At 46.7% G+C, this 20907-nt stretch overlaps 1 protein-coding gene across 12 annotated transcripts in view; it reads right to left on the reverse strand.

Moving 5' to 3' along the window:
* Nucleotides 1–20907, reverse strand: part of DMD (dystrophin) — a 2018590-nt gene that overhangs the window by 82718 nt on the left and 1914965 nt on the right. For all 12 annotated transcript variants that reach the window (XM_043570319.1, XM_043570321.1, XM_043570317.1 and 9 more), the window contains 3 exons: nt 12041–12242; nt 9694–9779; nt 7517–7674 (listed from right to left, as the gene is read on the reverse strand). In XM_043570319.1, coding sequence (XP_043426254.1) covers nt 7517–7674; nt 9694–9779; nt 12041–12242 — 446 coding nt within the window. The remainder of the gene's footprint in view (nt 1–7516; nt 7675–9693; nt 9780–12040; nt 12243–20907) is intronic.

The following is a 20907-nucleotide window of genomic DNA, read 5'->3' on the forward strand; positions in this document are numbered from 1 at the left end:
CCTTCCCCTCTCCCCCACCCCCCATCCACCCTCAGTTTATTCTCAGTCTTTAAGAGTCTCTTATGGTTTGCCTCCTTCCCTCTCTCTTTTTCCCCCCCTTCCCCTCCCCCCATGGTCTTCTGTTAAGTGTCTCAGGATCACATGAGTGAAAACATATGGTATCTTTCTTTCTCTGCCTGACTTATTTCACTTAGCATAATACCCTCCAGTTCCACCCACGTTGCTGCAAACGGCCAGATTTCATTCTTTCTCATTGCCAAGTAGTATTCCATTGTGTATATAAACCACAATTTCTTTACCCATTCATCAGTTGATGGACATTTAGGCTCTTTCCATAATTTGGCTCTTGTTGAAAGTGCTGCTATAAACATTGGGGTCCAAGTGCCCTTATGCATCATCAGCACTCCTGTATCCCTTGGGTAGCCATCAACAAAACTAAAAGGCAACCGACAGAAGGGGAAAAGATATTTGCAAATGACATATCAGATAAAGGGCTAGTACCCAAAATCTATAAAGAGCTCACCAAACTCCACACCCGAAAAACAAATAATCCAGGGTATAACTGGGCAGAAGACATGAATAGACACTTTTCTAAAGCAGACATCCAGACGGCCAACAGGCACATGAAAAGATGCTCAACGTCGCTCCCCATCAGGGAAAAACAAATCAAAACCACACTGAGATACCACCTCACGCCGGTCAGAGTGGCCAAAATGAACAAATCAGGAGACTATAGATGCTGGCGAGGATGTGGAGAAACGGGAACCCTCCTGCACTGTTGGTGGGAATGAAGCAGGTTCCGACTACAACACAAACCTATTTCCAAAATACTGAAGAAAATAACCATCACCTCACAGTGAGAAGTTAATGACACAAACCGCAACAAATTAAATGGAAAACTATGAAGCTAAACCCACCGTAGCTTATAATTTTAAAAACCAGCCACTGAGAAGCAATCGATGGCCAACTCACACTACTGACACTACCTCGGTTTATGAATACCAAATTGGAGTAACTTACTAATATTGTAGTTATGACTCAATATCCATTATGAGTTCAAGGAAGCAGGAGCTCAACATTTACCACCCAAAGGGGTATAAAAAGAATGTCTTTGGAACTGAAGGGCCCAGATTTTGGTTACTGAACAAGAAGGCAAACCTAAGCAAAGGAGAATTTTCTGGAGCTATTTTCAGGATGGATGGTGTAAAATGCGCTCGACTGGCATGAGGAATGCTGTCACACTGGTTCCCAAGTGTCCTGGCATGGTATTTTAACACTCCTGGAGAAAACAGTATGTCAAGGGTCTCTAAAGTAAAATCTACAGATGGCTAGCTATAGATAAAAGGAATTGTTAATCTTGGCACATCAGTCTCACGTTGCAAGACGCTTTAGATCACTGTAAGCTAACACTTAGTAAGTACCTACTATGTGCCTGCGGGGACTCTAAGTGCTCTGCCTCTAATGGTCACTTGGCCCTCACGACTGCCCAAAACCCAGGGGCCAGAAAGGTTCAAAAACATGTCCAGGGCAGGAAATAGCCGAGCTGGGATTTGAACCCAGGCAGTTGGCTTCAGGGCCCAGGCACGGAACCACTCGGCCACTCACTACTCCAATTATTCTGGAATGATGGTTTACATAGGAGAGAGAGAGACAGACATGCTTTCGATAGTTGAGGTTGTAATTTAGTCTTGTTTCTGTATCATTTTCTATTATAGCAACTGTACATAGAGGATATTCATTTTTGTCACCTGAATATAAAATTTCAGAAGACAGATGAAAAAGCAACTTAGTCGTTTTGAATGCATAAATACAACAGGAGGCAGGCAACAGATATAAAATAAACAGATTTTGGTGCCCAAGCTCCTGTAGGGGAAGCACACTGAATATCAAGTGGGTATACTTGATTCCATCTAAACAATAAAGTCCTTAAAACGTTTACAGCAGAGAACACGACAAACTATCATGGGGGAAGGGGGTACTTCTCAGGGCACTGCCACAGTCCAATTTACAGGGGCACGCCTCTTTTCTGGAGTCACTTAACGGTATAAAGCTTTCCCACGTAAGAGTCACTATTAGCAGGTTTCATTTGCAGGAACACTAGTCACCTGCAATTGGGAACTGATCTTTTGTTTATCTATTTTGAGAGAAAGAGAGCGAGAGCGCGCGCGCGTGGGAGGGAGGGAGGGAGGGAAAGGCAGAGAGAGAGGGAGACAGAGAATCCCAAGCAGGACAGCCGGACATGGCGGGAGGGGGGGGGGGGGTTGATCCCATGAACTGCGACATCGTAACCCCAGCTCAAAACAAGACTCGGATGCTTAACAGACTGAGCCACCCAGGGGCCCCAGGAATAGAAGGTCTTAAAAAAAGATCATGGGGCATGTGGGCGAGCGTGCGCACGGGTGTGGGGGTAGCGGTAAGGGTGTTCATTTATCGGTGTCATCCTATTACAACCATAACTTCATACAAAAGATCACGTTTCCTAGCTCTCTGTTCAGTCTAGTATGTGAACTGGTCCAAACCACCTATTTCCACTCAGATGGTCTAGCAGAAGGAAATACTGGCTGGGAACACAGGGAACTTGGGCCTTCTGTCTAGATCTGACGTGCTAGAATCGCAGTAGGTGGAACGTAGTAAGTTCTGCCTCTCCGGGCTGCAGTTTTCTCAACCGAAAAAGGAGACATGTGGACAATCTCCAGTCTGGGCCGCCTGTGCGACTCAATTCCGGGACGGGCCTGGCCTCGCTCAGGTCAGAAGGATCAACGTAGTCTGACAGCGGAGTTGTGTCCGTGGAATATGCAAAGAGGAACGACATGATGATGCGTTAACTGCAACAAACTAGTTTCACAACTTCACTTCTACTATCCCCACAGGGTCTGTTTCCCAGTATATGTGTGCATTGCAATAGGCTTCTAAGGTAGAAACATTACCCTGGTTGCCTTGTTTACTCTCAAGGAAGGTACCGCTGTCAAACCCATAAATTTAGGGTAGATTTTCCTTTTTTAAATCCACAGGTATACCTTCATTTCCTGGCTTACTAGATAATTCCTTGAAAGACCTATACTGATTTGTAAATGGGCAAAACATCGTACCTGCACTTGATGGCGGGTTCCTTCTCTATCTGTTTGGGAGCAACGTGGGGGTTTCTTCCCCAACTTTTTTTTTTTTTTTTGACGGACATTCATATCGTTGGGGAACCATCACCACCATCCGTGTCCCGAACGGAGGGATCTGGATCCGAGCTAAGGAAACCTTGAAAAGATCCCCCACTGAGCGCTGCACAGGAAAATACACCGCCCTCTTTCGGCCCCTTCTAGGCTCTTGTCTACAACCAGAAGCTACACCTTTCTCACTGTCCCAACTCAAAAGAAGTTCTCTTCTGAAGTCACCTTCTCTTTCTGCGATACAAGGAATGCATTTGTAGAAGTTAAGTGCTTTACTGCTATTTCCTTAGGTGGGTAGAAAACAGGCCTTTGAGCACAGCCTTGCTCAAAGAACCAGCCTGGCACAGTCCCAAGGTCCCTACGCTTCAAACAAAGGGCAAAGGGCATCTTCACTCGTGGTCTCCTTCGCCGCGGCAGACCGCGCATTTTCATGCACGGTGCACAGTGAAAGGCAAGGTGACTGCCAGAGCACCTGGCTGAGGACAAGCCTGCCAGGTCCCAGACGTCAACTGCGAAGTACACAGAAGGGATCGGTTCAACCCGATTGCCAATTACTACCCAGGTGAGAGGCTTCCCAAACCGAAGGAACAGGGCTCTGCACGCACAGAGTGAGCACGACGTCCTACTAGAAACCCCCAACTGCCAATACTCAACTTCTCAGAATGGGCATTCCCCTTACCCCCAAGCCCCCCGTGCTCCCGCGTGGTTATCTCATATTCCAGCAGGGAGCCAAAGAAAACGCCTGTTATTTCACCTTCGGAGGGTGGAGAGGAGAATCAAAAAGGGCACATTTGGGACTGAGGTGGTGAGTGGGGGTTTGGGGACAATGGACTAGGAATTAAAGCCTTCCACCAGCTGAGGGCCTTGAGGGGCAGCGGCAATTTACTCGTCCATCTAAACAATAAAAACCTGACTCCCAAAGCCTGCCTATTCCATTCTCCTCAAAGGATTGGTGAGGATTCAGGACGGAATCCACGGGAACAACGGTCAAGTGTGACGGCCGGCGGCAACAGTAACAACATAACTCGTAAGCACAGTAGGCACAAATCGTAGGGAGAGGCTGCTTCAGGGTGGTGAAAGCAAACTCTGGGTGGTTACGGAAGCAGATGAGGAAAGGTGTGAGAACTAGACACATTAGGATTTACTCAGTGGACCACAGAAAGAAACGGATTTCTACCCGTGGTGTCATACAGCTAATACGTTTCTTTAAAACCAGTATGAGAAGGGCGCCTGGGGGGCTCAGTCGGTTGAGCGTCCGACTTCGGCTCAGGTCACGATCTCGCGGTCCGTGAGTTCAAGCCCCGCATCGGGCTCTGGGCTGACGGCTTAGAGCCAGCCTGGAGCCTGCTTCCGATTCTGTGTCTCTCTCTCTCTCTCTCTCTGCCCCTCCCCCGCTCATGCTCTGCCTCTCTCTGTCTCAAAAATAAATAAGCGTTAAAAAAATTTTTTTTTTTTTAAACCAGTATGAGAGCAGTAACAGCAATGACAAGGTCAGGGTACAGAGCACGGTAAGACTGGGAGGGAAGGTCATCAGACAAAAGATGTTTCTTTCTCTTAAAAAAAAAAAAAAAAAACTTAGTGCTTTATGCCTTTTTTCTAATTACAAACGTTCCAAGAAGAAAATTCGGAAGATACCATAGAGTAGAGAGAAGAAAATAAAATCCACCTGTTACCACTGTTAGTATCTTGAAGGACCTCCCCTCCCCCCCCTCGCCTGCCCCCCCTCCCCCAGTCTCACCAAAGACATTCCCAAACGCTTGGAGACCGGCTAGTCAGGACACATTCAGTGAGTGTGCGCCGACAGACTGAGTCTGAGATTGAGAAGACAGTGTTGCTATCGCCGGGACAGAGGCATGTGTTAGGGAAGAAAGGGGACATCCAGCAGGAGGAGGCAGCATGTGAAAGCACAGGGACAGGGCTCCTGATAAGGGCACAGCATGTGGAAGGTGGAGCTTCTGTTCAGTGACAGAGTCAGAGACTAGATCTTACTCATTCCTACCGCACACATGATAATGACACGACACGACACGGCAGAAGCACTATCACTACAGCGGCAATCACGTTACGATACGTTAACGTATCAAATCAACGTGTCGTACGCCTTAAATTTACACCGCGTAACATGTCAAGTATATTTCGATTCAAAACGGAGCCAGGCCCTGCAGTGAGGGTGGTGGGGGCTGCAGCCACAGGCAGTATTGTGAGGCCCTGGGGCAAAGGATTCCAGTGGCCCTGATGCATGTCGGCTACTGGCCGACGTACATCCTGACCCTTACTCTCGACCCAAGCCACAATACACACAGAAGCGTGCGTGGCCGTGTATATCAATGTGCGTGGGTGTGTGTGTGCGTGTGTTTCACAACTACAATTTGAAGAGTAACTGGGGACGCCCAGGTGGCTCAGTCGCTTAAGCATCTGGTTCTGGCTCAGGTCACGACTCTTGGTTTTGGCTCAGTTCACGATCTCCCAGTTCGTGGGATCGAACCTCGAGTCCGGCTCTGCGCTGACAATGCAGAGCCGATTTGGGATTCGTTCTCTCTCCCTCTCTGACCCCCTCTCACACGCATGTTCGCACGTCTTCTCTCTCTCTCTCTCTCTCTCTCTCAAAATGATCAACGTTTTCTTTTAAATAAAGAGTAAGTGAAACTTGATTAAAGAGAAACCTGCTTAAGAAAAACAACTCAATCCATTCCAAGTCTTGTAAGTGGATTTTTAAAAAAATGAATCTAGGTTATCTGTGGCCATTGATATTCGCTTTTACTTGTGTCTACATTCTAGAGGCTAAAAAAAAAAAAAATCTAGAGGTAGTGATGGTCTATTTACATTTTGGGAAGTCTGAGTATGAGGTGGAAAAAAGGCATTTATTTCCCCACATCTATGTTACATTTTTAGCTGCTGTGCCATCGCTTCATCAATGTGCCTGGTTAACTTTTAAACAATGTTCCAACTGCTTTAAACATCTAAATATTCACAATGTCCCCCCTAGGAGGCCTTCTGTGGTTTTATCCTAGTCTGTGGTCAAAGACCAGAGGCCTAACCCGGTTATCTGGTTATCTCTGCAGCTAGTTCTCTTGTTCATGGGATTAGAATGGATTGAGAAATCCCATCAAAGAAAAACAGTGCTTAGCTTTTAAGAAAACCTAAACAAACCCGAGACAACCACTGTGAATAACGTGATACTGCAAAGATCTCACTCCTTCAGTGCGGCTGGTGTTTCACCAAGAGGAGCGACCTTTGACGGACAGGCATCTGGTAACATGTATGCAAAGCCACAGAGGTCTAGCTTTGAGTCTGGTAATCCCATCCCGGAGAATTTATCTGAAGGGAAAAACTTCCATCAAGGAAAACAGCGGAATGCATAAAGAGGTTCACCGCAGCATCACCGACCGTGGCGAAAATGCAAACCACCTCAGTATCAGGGGAGTTCTTGGCCACTTGGGAGGAAGAAAGGGTTTGGGGGGGCACTGACTGGGACGTGGAAGAGAAACGGGGCAGGCTAAGAAGGCGAACGGACAAGCCACGCGTTGCGCCGGGGACGAGACACCAGCAGGGCATAAATCTCTGACCCTGTTACGGAGGGGGTCACCATTCAGGCCTTGGAATAGCAGAGGAACGTCCAAGCTACAAAAGGAAAACTTACAAAAAGAGAGTCATTTCAACCGCTGACCAACAGCCACTGAAAAGGAGGCTATGATGACAGAACCCAAGTGGGTTCAAAAAGCATCAAGGAAAAAATAAAAACAACAACAAAAAATTTTTAAATAAAGATAAAAAAGCTAAGGGACTGAAGACTCACCTACAAAAGTTATTTTCCTTCTTTAAATTTTTAAACTGAGTTATTTTGAGGGAGAGAAAGAGAGAGAATGAATGTGAGCGGGGGAGGGGCCGAGAGTGAGCGCGAGCAAATCCCAAGCAGGCTCAGCGCTGTCGGCGCAGGGCGCGATGCGGGTTGGAACTCGCACACCGTGAGATCATGACCTGAGCCGACATCCAAAGAGTCAGACGTTCAACCGCCCGAGCCACGGGGGCGCCCCTCTTTTCTTGTTTACCAAGGATTTCTGTGGCTGGAGATGTATTTCCTCCCTTGCTGAACCACCGCAGACTCTCTCCCCTCCCGGCACCTTAGTAACCAGGGGGGTCCCTGCCGGAGAGAGATTTTTTTTCCTCCTCCCCCCCCGTACCCTCCTCTCTCTCAAAACCCAGAGTCCAGAAGCCACTGCCCACAGAGGTCTCAAGCACCAATCCCCTACCCACCTGCCCGCACAGGAGCTAACGCAACAAACTCGAGTTGCCCGTTTTTGTTTTCAATTTCTGAAACACAAAAGAGGAACCTGCGACTTAAGAAGGTAACTCACAAACTGGAAGCAGCTTCTGACACTCGGCTCGATGTTACTGCCCCCGAAGGATGCGACTTCACCCAACTGCCTCGGGATCTGGATAGAGTCGTGCAGGAGGAGGCCCAGCCTGCGCTGGTCACAAAATCCTGAGGAGCTGGCCACTTGCTTGAAAAGGTCTACGAATGGAAGACGAGAAGTTCAACAACCAAGAAGCGGCATCGAGCGGATGCTAGCAAAACCTCCCAACCCTGATCCCGGGACTCGTTATGAACAGGAGCCCGTAATTCCACGGAGAGCGGTTCCTTCTAATTCATGTGAATCCGGACATTTACTATTTTTATGGATCAAGTTAATCATCACTGTGTATATACAAAATGTGACAGCTTTTAAATAAGCTACGGCCCTGCGAGAAATGCAAGTTTACATACAGTTTTGACAACTGAATTTTTCCTAAGCCCAACCATAGTCCCCTGGGAGATATTTTATATGTAAGATAGACCCACGGTCAGAAAATAAATATCTTAGCAGAAAGAACCACGTAACTGGTCCAAAGCACCATCCCCTTTGGACATCAGAAATTCAAGAATGTACCCAAATTGGAACTTCTTTATGAAGTCCTAAGATCATGGAGTTTCTTGTATGTGCTCCCAAAGGAGGCTGTACGTATTGGTAAATTAGCGCCCGTCACTCAATACGGTCAATGTTTTAATGGACGTCTATCTTTTTGGCTGAAGAACAATATCCCCCTTGAGGGCAGGGACCGTGTTTGGTCAGCCATGTGCCACAAGCATCACGGAATGAGTGACCAAACCCGATGCCTGCAACGTATGTTCTGTTCTCAGAAATAAGATCGTTTTCATCAGACCCGGTATTCAGAGAAAAGCTGCCAACAAAAGCAAATTCAAGGAAGCCTTTCCTTTTCATGAAGCACATGTGAAACTCTAAGTAATGGAAACCTTTTACCATCTCTCCAATACACACGGACTTTTTTTTTTTCAAAATTATGAATTATTTTCACATATCCCACTTTAAAGTTAGTATTTTTGCTTCCGCAGCCTTAAACTATGTTCCCTCTTAGTTATCTGAAACACAGGCTCAAAGCACCCTTTGGTATTACGTCGTGCCATTGCTATACCACTGATAAGGTTAGATCTTAAACTAACCTGTAAGTAACTCCACTGTTTAAAGGGGGAAAACCCATAGACATACTCTACTGTATCCAAAATACCTTTTTTAAATGGTTAATGAAAGCCGTCGGGCGATTTTTCTTTGGATCGGGGGATAAAAAAACCCGAAGCGGAACTACATAAAAGTGAGAGCTAAAAGGGCTTGTGTACTTTTTGTGGCTTCCTCCTGGGGCGAAATGAGTGGTTTTGGAGAAATTCAATCTCTTTTATCTCCTGCCCATCCTTAAACTCAGCACATCTCATCCCTGCGTGGCTAGGCCTTAGGGGAAAAGACAAACGGCAGGACAGGCTCGGTTTGCTTAACATTCCCACCATAAAGACTTCTTACAAGCATATAAAGGGCGAAAACCAAGTACAGTCTCTCGCAGTGGGAACGGATGGTTGTTTAGTCACCGCGACCATTTTTTCTCCTCTAGCATTTGCTTTTAATTTGGATGCACCAGATTTAAGCCGAAGAAGCCAAGGGCTAACCAGAAGGAAATTCTATAAGGTGCTATTTACCCCGTAAGAAACGGCACACTATCAGTTTCTCAAGTAATAAAATGGAAGTCACGTCACAGATCTGGAGATGTCTGTACAACTTGCCGTAAGACGATTATAAAATAAACAATGCTTCTTGAACACGAATGCCAGAGAGCACTCTTTACGTAAGAATCCAAAGCGTCAGCAAGTGTACAGGTTAAACCTTCACATTCTTTTTTGTGACTCCGGCGAAGGGGTTAGGAAATCAGACTTTATCCTCTAGGAACATGTGTTTTATTCGGACACAGTCAATGTAATGCAAAATCATACTTGGACGGGACAAGTTAATCCTCATTCTCTATTGAAATACCTGCAATGGAATGTGTGACAGGGAAGGGCACAAATCAAGGCTGGGGACTCTCAAGGCAGTTCTACATCTTATGGGAGGAACCTACTGTCAAATAAGAACACTAGTCATTCCCCCTCTAAAAACTGGGGTAATTAGGCAACGTTAATAAAAAAGGAGAGTTAATACACATGACTTACATCTGTACTTGTCTTCCAAATGCGCTTTACACAGAGAAATGATGCCAGTCTTAAAAGACAGGACCCGGATCCTCCCGGTTCGTCCCCTATTATGAATAATCAGACCAAAAAAGAAAACAAACAAACAAAAAAACCCATTACCGACACGTTACTAGACGGTAAACACTTCTTAAGAAAAAAAGCCTTGGACGTGGGAACTCTAGTGACCACGGTTTTAGGAACCCAATCGTCTTGGTAAGACTTGCTGACAGCTTTTCGGTTCATCATCGCTTTCTCTTCATTATCTTCCTTACCTGTTCGGCCGATGGCCTAGAGTGCAATGGAAATCTGACCACTTTGACCAAAGAACGATGACCAAGTTTGCAATTCTTAAAAGCCCTTGCTTGAATTGTAACAGTGGCTCTACATAAAAAGGATAAAAAAAATTATCCTTCTATTCAACGGAGAGTCACCTGGGTTTAGGTTGGTCAGTGGAAGAATTCCTACTGCGCGCTTAAGTTATTTTGGCCACGGAACCACGTTGCCTGTTGTGGCTACGAAAGCCAAAGAAATACCAGCAACTGACTTGCTGTGCCCTCTGGAACACTCTTAGACTTGGATCAGACTGCCCCTCGTTGAGAAGAAAATCGCTCACGTCAGGCCACGTGACACATAATACGAAATACGTACGTTTATCTCCCTAAGAAAAATACAATATCCTCTATTAGAGAACAATCAAGTGTATGATCTTAAAGAGCAATTTTAAAAACAACCTACCGCTGGATCAATGTTTGAAATATATTTACACTTTCGTTTTACATACAAAGCTGAAATAAAGCATTCCACGTGACAAACTTAAAATGGTTCATTTTATCCACGGGGGGGAAAATGATCCCGAAGAATGAAAAATTTCTCCTTCTGTAGAAAATGATTTTCAATAATTGGCACCTTTTATTTTGTTATGGAAAGAAAGTAAACCTTGGATGGTGGTTAAAAAGAGAAGGAGAGAGGGACTGTGGCGTAATTCTCCCGTCTAGCACTGCAAAACCACAAAGGATAGGTCCCAACTGGGGTGATTTTTGGTGAACAACATGCTCAACTTTTCACTGGTATAGCTGCCTAAAACCCTTGGCCGAAGAGAAATCCGGGAACTTAAGGCGTTACCACAATTACCATGCTTGGAGATTTTCTCCTTGTGCCCCTCTTTAAAAAAGGCAAGCCAAAGTTTTAATGAATAAACTTCATGAACTCTAACTCAGGTCTTCAAGCGGTTAAACCCGTCCCCAAGTAATTTTGAGGCAGGTGGAAGGGACGGTATATACACTCAGAATCCATTCATATGTCATCTACAAAGAACACGGTACCAAAATAAACGTGCGGGAACAAGTGAGTTCGAACCCTTATCAGAGCCAAATTTAAGTGTAATCCACAATCAAAAGCCAGTATGTTCGAGGGCTCGGTAAATAATTATCAGAATTACACAGCCAGATGGTCTTGGCATTCAAAAAGCACTACCTGATCACAACGACAAAGAAAGAGGTGTACGTCTTAATCACAGAAGTGGCAAAACTCTACGACAAAGGCAAAAGGCAAAATAGTTGATACGCAACTCCTTTCAGAAAGCCTTCCCCGACTTCCAACTGGGGAATATGTTCTTGTTTGCATGTGAAATGAGGCATGTAATCACTGGGAGGTCCAAGAAGAATTCGGTCAAAATGAAGACCAATTCTGCCGGCTGCCTTCGTTCAATTGTCTTCATTAAGCTCAAGACAAAAACTAGAACCGGGGATACCTCATGGGGGCGATCCGAAGCAAAAAGAAAACCAAGTCCTCTCTAAGAGAATGATCAACTGGAGATGCCAAATGGAAACCTGGTACAGCGTTATAAGGCCTCCTCAGTTTGAGGAGCCCCGTTTGCTCCATGAAGGGCTCGCTCTCATTTTTTTTGGCTCATCAATTCACAACGTTCTGCAAAAACCTCCGGGGTGTGAGCGAACACTACTCCGATCTGGTGACAGGTGCGTCAGCGTCTCCAGGAGCACATCCATTGCTGCCAGTGAGTGGGAGCCGCTCCCGAAGTGGATGGAAGAATTCAAATTACACGGGCAAGAAAAGGCTACACACTGACTCATCCTACTATTTGAAAAATGAGTGCCTCCCTCCGGGTTTTGTTTGTTTTCTGAGAGCCACGCACACCCTAGCTCTTACGTCCCAGTTCATCAAAATATGTTTCAGCTTCAACAAATGCAAACCTGACGTATCACAGGGACAGCATTAGGTCACGGGGCTTCATGAACCTTTCATCCTGAGGACAGGATTTCCAGACTGGGGCCCCTGTTGTGATGCTAATTACACTGGCCATACGTACGTGTCATAGACATTCAGCAGCCAATTGAGACACATATCCACGCAGAGAGGGACGTTGACCAGATTGTTGTGCTCTTGTTCCAGGCGATCATAGATAGTGGTCAGACAATTTATGACCTGCAGGATGTCCATGGGCTGGTCATTTTGCTTGAGGTTGTGCTGGTCCAAGGCATCGCATGCAGCTGACAGGCTCAAGAGATCCACTGCAAAAGCCACATAAAATCACAAGTGATTCCGAGGGGGAAATCCTCCTTTTTCCCTTTCCTTTGAAAATCCTGTTCCGGTTATTTCGCACCCTTGAGTGAACACCTAACCTGAACCCTACCCTCTTTCAAAATGGCTTATCTTCACCCCGCCCAGCTCGAAGTTTGATGACCGGAGTAGTGGTGATCTGAGGTTATTATGGTCGAATCTCACTGGCACCGGGGGAAGAATGGGGGTAGGGAAAGTTTCCGTTCCTGAAGTACGGGGGTACTGGAGAGTTAAGGGGACCTAGAGTGTTCTGTGGGAACAGAGTCATTTGCACATTCTGTATAAGAAAGAATCTGTAGTTTACTAGAGATTTCGAAAGAGTTCCTGACAATACCGTTTCGGATTTGTATTACAGAAGGTCGGTTTGATTAATCTGTATGGTTAGGGTTGTGTAAACTCTATTTCCAGCTACACATTTATAATCATTAAGCGATTTCTGCCTTGAAATATCGGTCACCTCACAATCTGTCTGCTACTTTAGTATTAGGTGAAAAACTCATCAACTTGACTAAACTTTTCAAAAGGAGAACTAAGTGTACAATCTCTTCAGCTTTTCGACCCGAGGCTCACTTCTTTCTTTCACCTTCAAATTATATTTTACAGTATCTTTTCAAGTCCTCTAAGAACTTCATAAGATGGGGGGCCGGGGGGGGCGGGGGTTGCGGTTTCCCTTGGTCAGAAGTGGTATTTAGTCATATGCTGAAGGACGAAAATTTAACGAAAGAGAAACCTCAACCTCGTCCGTCCGGCATCGGCACAGCGCAAGCTTTCCTCCCAAGTGTCACGGGAAGATGCCTTGCAAACAATCGACGGTCATTAAGTACATCTCTCGCCCATCTAGGGGGAGGGGGCAATACAATTGTAAATGTAACTGCAGATAAACATGGACCATCCCAGTCAGTGAAGAGCTTGCCCAGGGCTCAGTGGACGCACAGTTCAGGGCCCGAGTGCATTTTACTAGCTATTTGTGGGCAGTGCTAATTAAATGTTAAGGAAAACAAACCGGGGTTAAAATCCTCCGTAGGGTCATACCCTGCGTGGCGTGCGTTTTTCTCTGTTATGAAAGAAAAGCAGTAACCTCTGGAGTTTCTGGAAGCGAAAGAGGCCTGGTGAAAGATGCGGGAGGGGATTTTCTCTTCCTTCGCAGTCAGTAGAGCTCTGTGCTCCCAAGCAGTCGGCCTCACGTGCCAGGGACCAGCCCTCACCCTGACAAAGCAAAGGCCCCGCTCCTTTTGTGTTAAAGTACTCTCGAGATAAAGAAATGACCTCTTTACGTGGAAGCCGAGGCCTGATTTAAAGTGGCAGAAAAGAACATAACTCGATTTGAGAGGGAGGCAGGTAGGAAAAAGAAGCAAGAATTAAAAAACTAATAACGCCAACAGGCAGGAGGCCCCGAGGAGGGAAGGCCCAGCGGGCGACAGCGCAAGGGAGACTAGAGAGAGGGACAGAGAGCAAAGACTCCAGCTTTCATCCTCTCTTCTGCATGCTGGACTTCCTCAGAGGGCAAATGCAACAGGCCAGGGAGCGAGAACACTGAGAGAGGCAGCTCACCGTTTCCATGAGCGAAAGAGAAGAACGGATTCCTTCCAAACGCCAATATTCTCAGCAGGATTCCCTGTCAACTGAAGGAAGCTCTGGGTGGTTTGGAGTTTTTCTACTATTTTCTTGTGACTCTGCCTTCATCATTATAAATGTTTTGCCTTCTACCCAAGGATACACGAACTAACAGGTGGGAACCGCGAGACTCCTTTTTGCATCAAGCGTCTCATTTCCTCGCGCGACGGAAGCAAACGGACCAGTAGCAAAACTGCATGAATTTCTCTTCACCGACTCTCCTCTCATCTCTGTACAGGTGAATGGGTAACACAGGGAACAGAAACTCTGGAGTATAAATAGCTCCAGAGGGGAGCAAGGCAATTGCTCTGAAATAACAGGAGGAGAGATGCCATAGTTAGAGAAATACTGTGTGCTGAGCTCTGCTGAAACCAGATGCGGCTCAACATGAGAACGGTCCGTCACAGAAGACCGGAGAACACATCTCCGCCAAACGAACACATCCAAAAGAACGCCACTTTCACGGGACATTTTTTTCCAAGGCTTCTATTTAGGTATCCAGAGCCAAGGCTACGGGCTTGACAAGAGGGGAGAAAATCGACAGGGACAATTTAACTGCCACACAGGCAGGCACTTAGGTGTTCAAAACGACCGCCTTCAAGAATACACGGAGATTATTTGATGAAACATTGAACATAATGACCGACTGTTTCCAGAAGCCTCAAAAAACAACCGGCAGACACAATTCTGTGAAACTACTCTTCTACCTCAAACAAGGCATTTCCACGGGGGGATGAATACATGTACCTTTTAACTAGGGAATGGATTTTTTTTTTAATTTTGTTTTCAACATTTATTTATTTTGGGGACAGAGAGAGACAGAGCATGAACGGGGGAGGGGCAGAGAGAGAGGGAGACACAGAATCGGAAACAGGCTCCAGGCTCTGAGCCATCAGCGCAGAGCCCGACGCGGGGCTCGAACTCCCGGACCGCGAGATCGTGACCTGGCTGAAGTCGGACGCTTAACCGACTGCGCCACCCAGGCGCCCCTAGGGAATGGATTTTAAACCTGTATAAAAACCCAAGTATGTGCTAATACACCCACTCTTTCAAAAAGTATTTGTACGGTACAGGATGCTATAGGTTTTGACACCGCTGCGGAAAAAGGGACCATTTGGTGGTGTCCTTCTGCATGAGGGCTGTGGGGTTGAGAGAGGGTGGTGGGGACAGGACCAGCTCTCCGGGACCCTCTCTGCCCGTTAGGAAAAGCAGAAAATGAAGCAGGGGTAGGGGTGCGGGGGGCCTAAGCACAGGATCCCATTAATGGTTCCTGAGGCTCTGGTTGTGACGAATCGCCCTTTCAACATTCTAGGTTCAATACCTCTAGTCCTTTCTACAAATGCCACAAGTGAGGAGCTGAAGGCCAGATTTTTTTTTTTTTTTTTTTGCCTTTTACTGAACCACAGGCTCAGAAAACTAGAAAGCACCTTTAGAATCGTTGTGCAGTTGAGAAAACGGAGATCAGAGATCAGAAGACTCGCTCTGGGTATGATAGCAGGACGCACGGAGGGACATACGGAAGAACCCAGGAGCGCCTGGGTGGCTCAGGTGGTTAAGTGACTTCAGCTCATGATCGCGGTCGTGAGATGGAGCCCTGTATTGGGATTCTCGCCGCGCTTTCTCCGCTTGCGCACTCCCCCTCCCCCGCCTCAAAATAAATAAATACACATATAAAAAAGAGAAAGCAGAAAAGTAGGTTGCAGAAGGGGCCCGTTTAGACTTTACAGAAAAAGGAAACCATCCCACATTCTCCAGCAGTGAGAACAATGGGAGGAAAAAGAAACACGAGAAAGTTGATTCCAACAAGTCCCACGGTGCCCACATTACCCCCAGCTCATTCCACGGGTCGCCCCTGAGACTCTGTGCTAGTGTATAAACCATCCTGTAACCTAACTGGCGCCCTTCTAGAAGCGGCTGACGCTTCGGGCTGAAGGACTCTGCAAGCACATCGCTGCCCAGCAAGAAAGTCACTGCGCTTTGAAGTGGTTATCTGTGCTGTGAGGGTTAATTTCAGAGGCCCTGGCGTTGGCCTAACATGTTTTTTTGTTGTTGTTCTGCTCAAAGAGCGACACGATGCGGAGCCTTGATCAAAGCAGTGAAAAGAAGCGCCTTACTGCGTGGACGGGCAGCCATGGGTTACACGTCATCGTTACGGTTCACTGCTCGACGTCACCCTGACCACTTTTATCTGGTGTGGGGACTGGCTATGTGGGAAGAATAGGCTCCGATTACCAGAAGGCTTCGCGAAACCCTGTGTCAGATTCCACTATGCGCTCCCTGGTTTCCCAAGTGGTCTGGGCGCACAGGGGTGGTTCTCGATGCAAGAGACAAAGGGCGTCCCGGTACCACCTTTTCAGAGAGGGCACCTGGAGCTCGCACCTGGCCTCCCCGGGCCCTCTGCTGTGAGGCAGCCTGTGGTTTTGATGCATATCCTGCATGTTGTAGCCTTTTCCAGTGGTGAACTATAAATTCTGAAGCCCTGTCATGTGGGTTCCGTGAGTCTGCTGGGCAACTGAGCCCCAACTGCCACTCCCAGTGCAATCAGCGTCAGAAGTCAGATTGTTTAGAAGACCCCCCCACTCACCCTTAGCTCAAACTATGGCTACAGGATTACTGAAAAAGGAAAAAAACAAAAACAAAAACAAAAGATGATTGTGAAAAAAAGGGACAAAAACGAACTGCTGATGATGGTGGCCAAGCTACCCTGCATCGCAAGCAGCACCGGCTTTGAAACTGGCTACCGATGTTAGAACTTTCCAGCGCAATCTAGACATGACAGAACCTGAACCTCAGGCGCTCACAGAAGGGATCAGAGAAGAGCTCAAGGCCACAGCAGGTCTGCTCCAGATTCGGTTCCTTGGAAGCATTAGCAAAGCTCAAGGAAGTTCAGAACCGCCTTCCAGTGAGCTTCACTCTCACCGGCCTGCAGGTGGAGACGTAACCAAAGGAAGGTGGGCAACGCGCACTTTGATAAATGGGCTACACCCGTGAGACCACTGGCACTTAAAAAGCTAATTCAAGTGGGGAACACCCACAGGTATTCCCTAATTCACCACATTTTCTTTTTCAAAGCCATCCCTAGCAGTCCCTGAACTGGGGCTACAATTAAGGGTCTCAAAGGCTGATAAATTCTGCAAGAGGATATTATGGCTATTACTTGGAATGTTGAGTGTAAGAATTGCACGGGGACTGACAGAAGGGATCACTCCTTCCCCACCCCTCAACTAATTGGGGCTGACTGTCCCAAATGTTTCGTTGCCCAGAAACAGGGTAACCCCCTTTTTCTGTACTCATCCACTCTGACCCTTTACCACTGGGAAGAGATTGAAGGGGCAGCCCGGGCACGCCTTATCTTGCTACCAGCTCAACACGGACTAGCCAAGTGGCTGAACCCAAGGGACCTACACCGTGTGGGGGTGGAAGGTCTGGACTAAAATTAATGATGCTGAAGAAAGGGCACGCTGGTGCCGAGAGGAACAAAGCCACACCGTGGGTGTTAAAAAGGGAAAATCTAACATAATGTTGGTGCCTAGAAAGAGGCTTAAAATACGCTCCCTTAGGTATGAGTCAACTCTCGAAAGAATCTAGAGTGGGGAAAAAAAAAAAAGTCAAGAAGTGAACAGGACAGCTGGGCAATCTATCGAACACCCTGGATTCTGACTGCGACCATGAGTCTACGGAGCACTATTAAAATGGCTATGTTTGCGGTGCCTGGGTGGCTCAGTCGGTTAAGCGGCCGACTTCGGCTCAGGTCACGATCTCACGGTCCGTGAGTTCAAGCCCCGTGTCGGGCTCTGTGCTGACAGCTCAGAGCCTGGAGCCCGTTTCAGATTCTGTGCCTCCTTCTCTCTCTGACCCTCCCCTGTTCATGCTCTTGTCTGTCTCTGTCTCAAAAATAAACATTAAAAAAAAATTTTAAAAATAAAATAAAATAAAATGGCTATGTCTTTTGGTTCTCATTTCACAGGACACCTCTGTTATTAAAGACCTGTGTTGGAAAGTATCCTAGGGGAATATTTACCCAGTCAAATCTGGGGAACACTGATTTGTAATAACCTGAAAGAACACTGTGTGGTCATTGCGATGGTAAAGGTTTAATTAAGAAAGGTATTTGCTCTATGGTAGAAGGTTTATATGCTCCGTGTCTCATCTGTCACAATATTACATGTAAAAAACAACAGCTATTTGACCCATCATTATGTGAGAAAAGCCACAATCGGGCAGAGGGACACTCTGATCACTGAGGAATATTAGTTTAAATTGATGGGCCTGCTTCCCTGTGATGAAAAGCCAGGAATCTGAGGTGGACAGTAATAGAGATTTCTGGGACATATGCCCACCAACATCTGTTTAGGAGTGACCACTATTCGTATGATGTTAGCCTGGGTGACTCGGTATTTTTTGCATCTTGCATTCATTTCCTACTTAGAGTACAGATGTCAGTACACGATGACAACAATGGACCAAAGAGCATGGGACCACATGAAAAAAGAGACAATGAAAGGAGAATTAGGAACTGGGCAAGGAATACCCAGCCAGAGACAATCTGCTTGGAATGGGAAAAGAACGGATGGAAAAGACCTCCCAGTGCGAAGAGAGTACTCGGTGGGCACACAGATCCAGAAGGAAGGCGAAGGATGGCCAGCCTACTAATGCCATGAACGGAAACGAAACCACCCTCAGCACCACCACTCGGGCCAACCACTCTTCCCCTAGCGTGCACCTCACGGGTATCGGAACACGCTGAATAGGACTATGCTATCTCCCCTGCGAGCGAGGGAAGAGAGAGAGAGAGGGGAGTCCTGTTACAGGAGCCCTCTTTGGGGGCACCAGGATCTGTGAAACCACGTAAGCGGAGAAAATGAGCTTGGCTCCAGTCCTCAAGATTGTTTTGAATCCTGAAATAACAGAGACCTGGCCTCTAACCCATGTGGATAAGGATGGGTAAGCTACGCTCTCGTGGACGCTGGGAGTCTTTGTTAGCAACTGAACCCTGTCGCAGGCCACCCGGGGTGCCCTCTCCAAAGGTGAGGCGCATCCACCAAGAAGGGAGCAAAATCTTTCGCCTGCTTCATCGTGGTGAGGCTGAGTCTGGCAGCCGTGACTTGATTCAGACAACTCCAGGCTGTACAAAAATCTCTCCACTATGTGATTCAGTTGCCGAACAGAAGCAAATTGTTCTCGATTTCTTGTTTGCAGAGTATTTGTCACATTTATCAACTGCAGTATATTTAGCCTTATGGTCTGGGCTCTCTCCAACCCACCACAGGCTCATCAACTAATACGTGTGCTTTGTGAAGCGCCTTGTTTTCTTTCTGCTCTTAGAAGTTGGCTATATTTTTAATTTTAGAAGCCACACACCTAAAGGATGTCACGAGAACAGAAGACTGAGAAGAAGCTTAGATGATCTTCTTCCGAACTTTCGGGGGGGGGGGGGTGGTGTATCGGCCGTATGAACCAGCTTATAAATCCCTCTTACCAAGATTTTCTCTTTGTCTCTGCTTTTCGAGTTTAATTTTCATTCACAGTGCGTCGAAAGGCACTATGGAGTCATGCAACATTAAACCGATTACAAACTGGGGACACTATACGCCGATGGTGAAGCTCCCAACTTAAACAGCAAATGCTCTATGGTGGATGCAAGTGTGTTATTCGGGTTTCTGCAATATTGGCGCCTTGATAATAAAGTGAAAAAACATAGAAGACCAAGTGCTTTAATGGAGGTAGCACTGCCTATTTCCTAAGGCATCAGGAATTCCAACTCTCCACTGGCATCAGGAGATCCCTGAGATAACACCATTAATTTTCATTAAAGCAAAACTTGGCAGAAGCGACCTCTGGTTGGAAAAGCTAGCCAGGACAAGTTTTATTTGCCTGTTCCACAGACAGTAGCCCTTTCTCATGGCTTTCCAGGCACAGAGATGACAGCACGGGAGGAAGGTAAACCTAAGCAAACAGCGAGTGAAGAGGAAATTCTTAAATCATCTACTGAACAGTTCAGTACTGTGACCACAGAGGTTTTCAATAGGGAAGGGAGAGGCACTCTCTTCATTCTGTAGTCCTACCACACGTGGAACCCTCCAGCCACGTATGAGAATCCAGCAATTAACTGAGATAAATACACCCTCGTTGGGCTATCCCGCAACCTTTTTCAAAGAGGACAAAAGTCGTGCTCAGAAAGGACAGGCTGAGAGTTTCAAATCTGTTTACAAGTGGAAAGTCCACATCCGACACTCGGAGCTTAACTTCACTACGAGGTTATAACCTCAAGCGGCCGGACTTTTTTCTAGTATCAAATTCCCCCACTTTCCCAACATTTATTGGAAATTTTGACATATGCTGAAGTGACAGAAAATGAGACCTATTTGTGAAGAGAATCGTGATTTAACAGGAGAAGCGCAGACTGTCTAAACCCGAGGTACAAAGCGACGTTACGGAAAGAGACGGTCAGTATGAGGTTTCCCATCTCGCCTATTTTGGGGCCTTTTCAGAGTGTGACTTTTAGGACCTCCCAGATATATACTATATACTATAAAACCTTTAGAGTAACAGGTTCATAATTATCCCTTTACCAATGGAAAGCATTACCTCTTTCCAGCTATGGTACATTAACAGGTCCCGGAGGAAATCCCAGGCCTGGGGAGCCCTTTAAAAACCACTTAAACTTGGCAGCTATGCAGCTGAAAAGTGACAGCTTCAGACTATAAGCTACAAGGAAATGGAAGCGTCAATTTACTTCTGTTCATGCATCCATTCCATGAAAAAACATCTTGAATCGTACTGTGTGCCAGGCTTCGTGCTAAGCACCGGAGAGGCCCAGATAAAGAGGAACACAGACGCTCTCCTGCCAGGGGAGTTCACTTCTGGGACAGTTCTTCCTCATCTCTGGGGACCAAGCCACATGCCAGCGACGCTCCTGGACCGCCTGCTAGAGCCTCTGCAGACCCCAGGGTCAGGCGCCTTCATTTCTGAAGACTCAGCAGCCCAGGTTCACAGCTCTCT

The sequence above is a fragment of the Prionailurus bengalensis genome, chromosome X, assembly GCF_016509475.1.
Source record: "Prionailurus bengalensis isolate Pbe53 chromosome X, Fcat_Pben_1.1_paternal_pri, whole genome shotgun sequence".
Taxonomy (NCBI): Eukaryota; Metazoa; Chordata; class Mammalia; order Carnivora; family Felidae; genus Prionailurus; species Prionailurus bengalensis.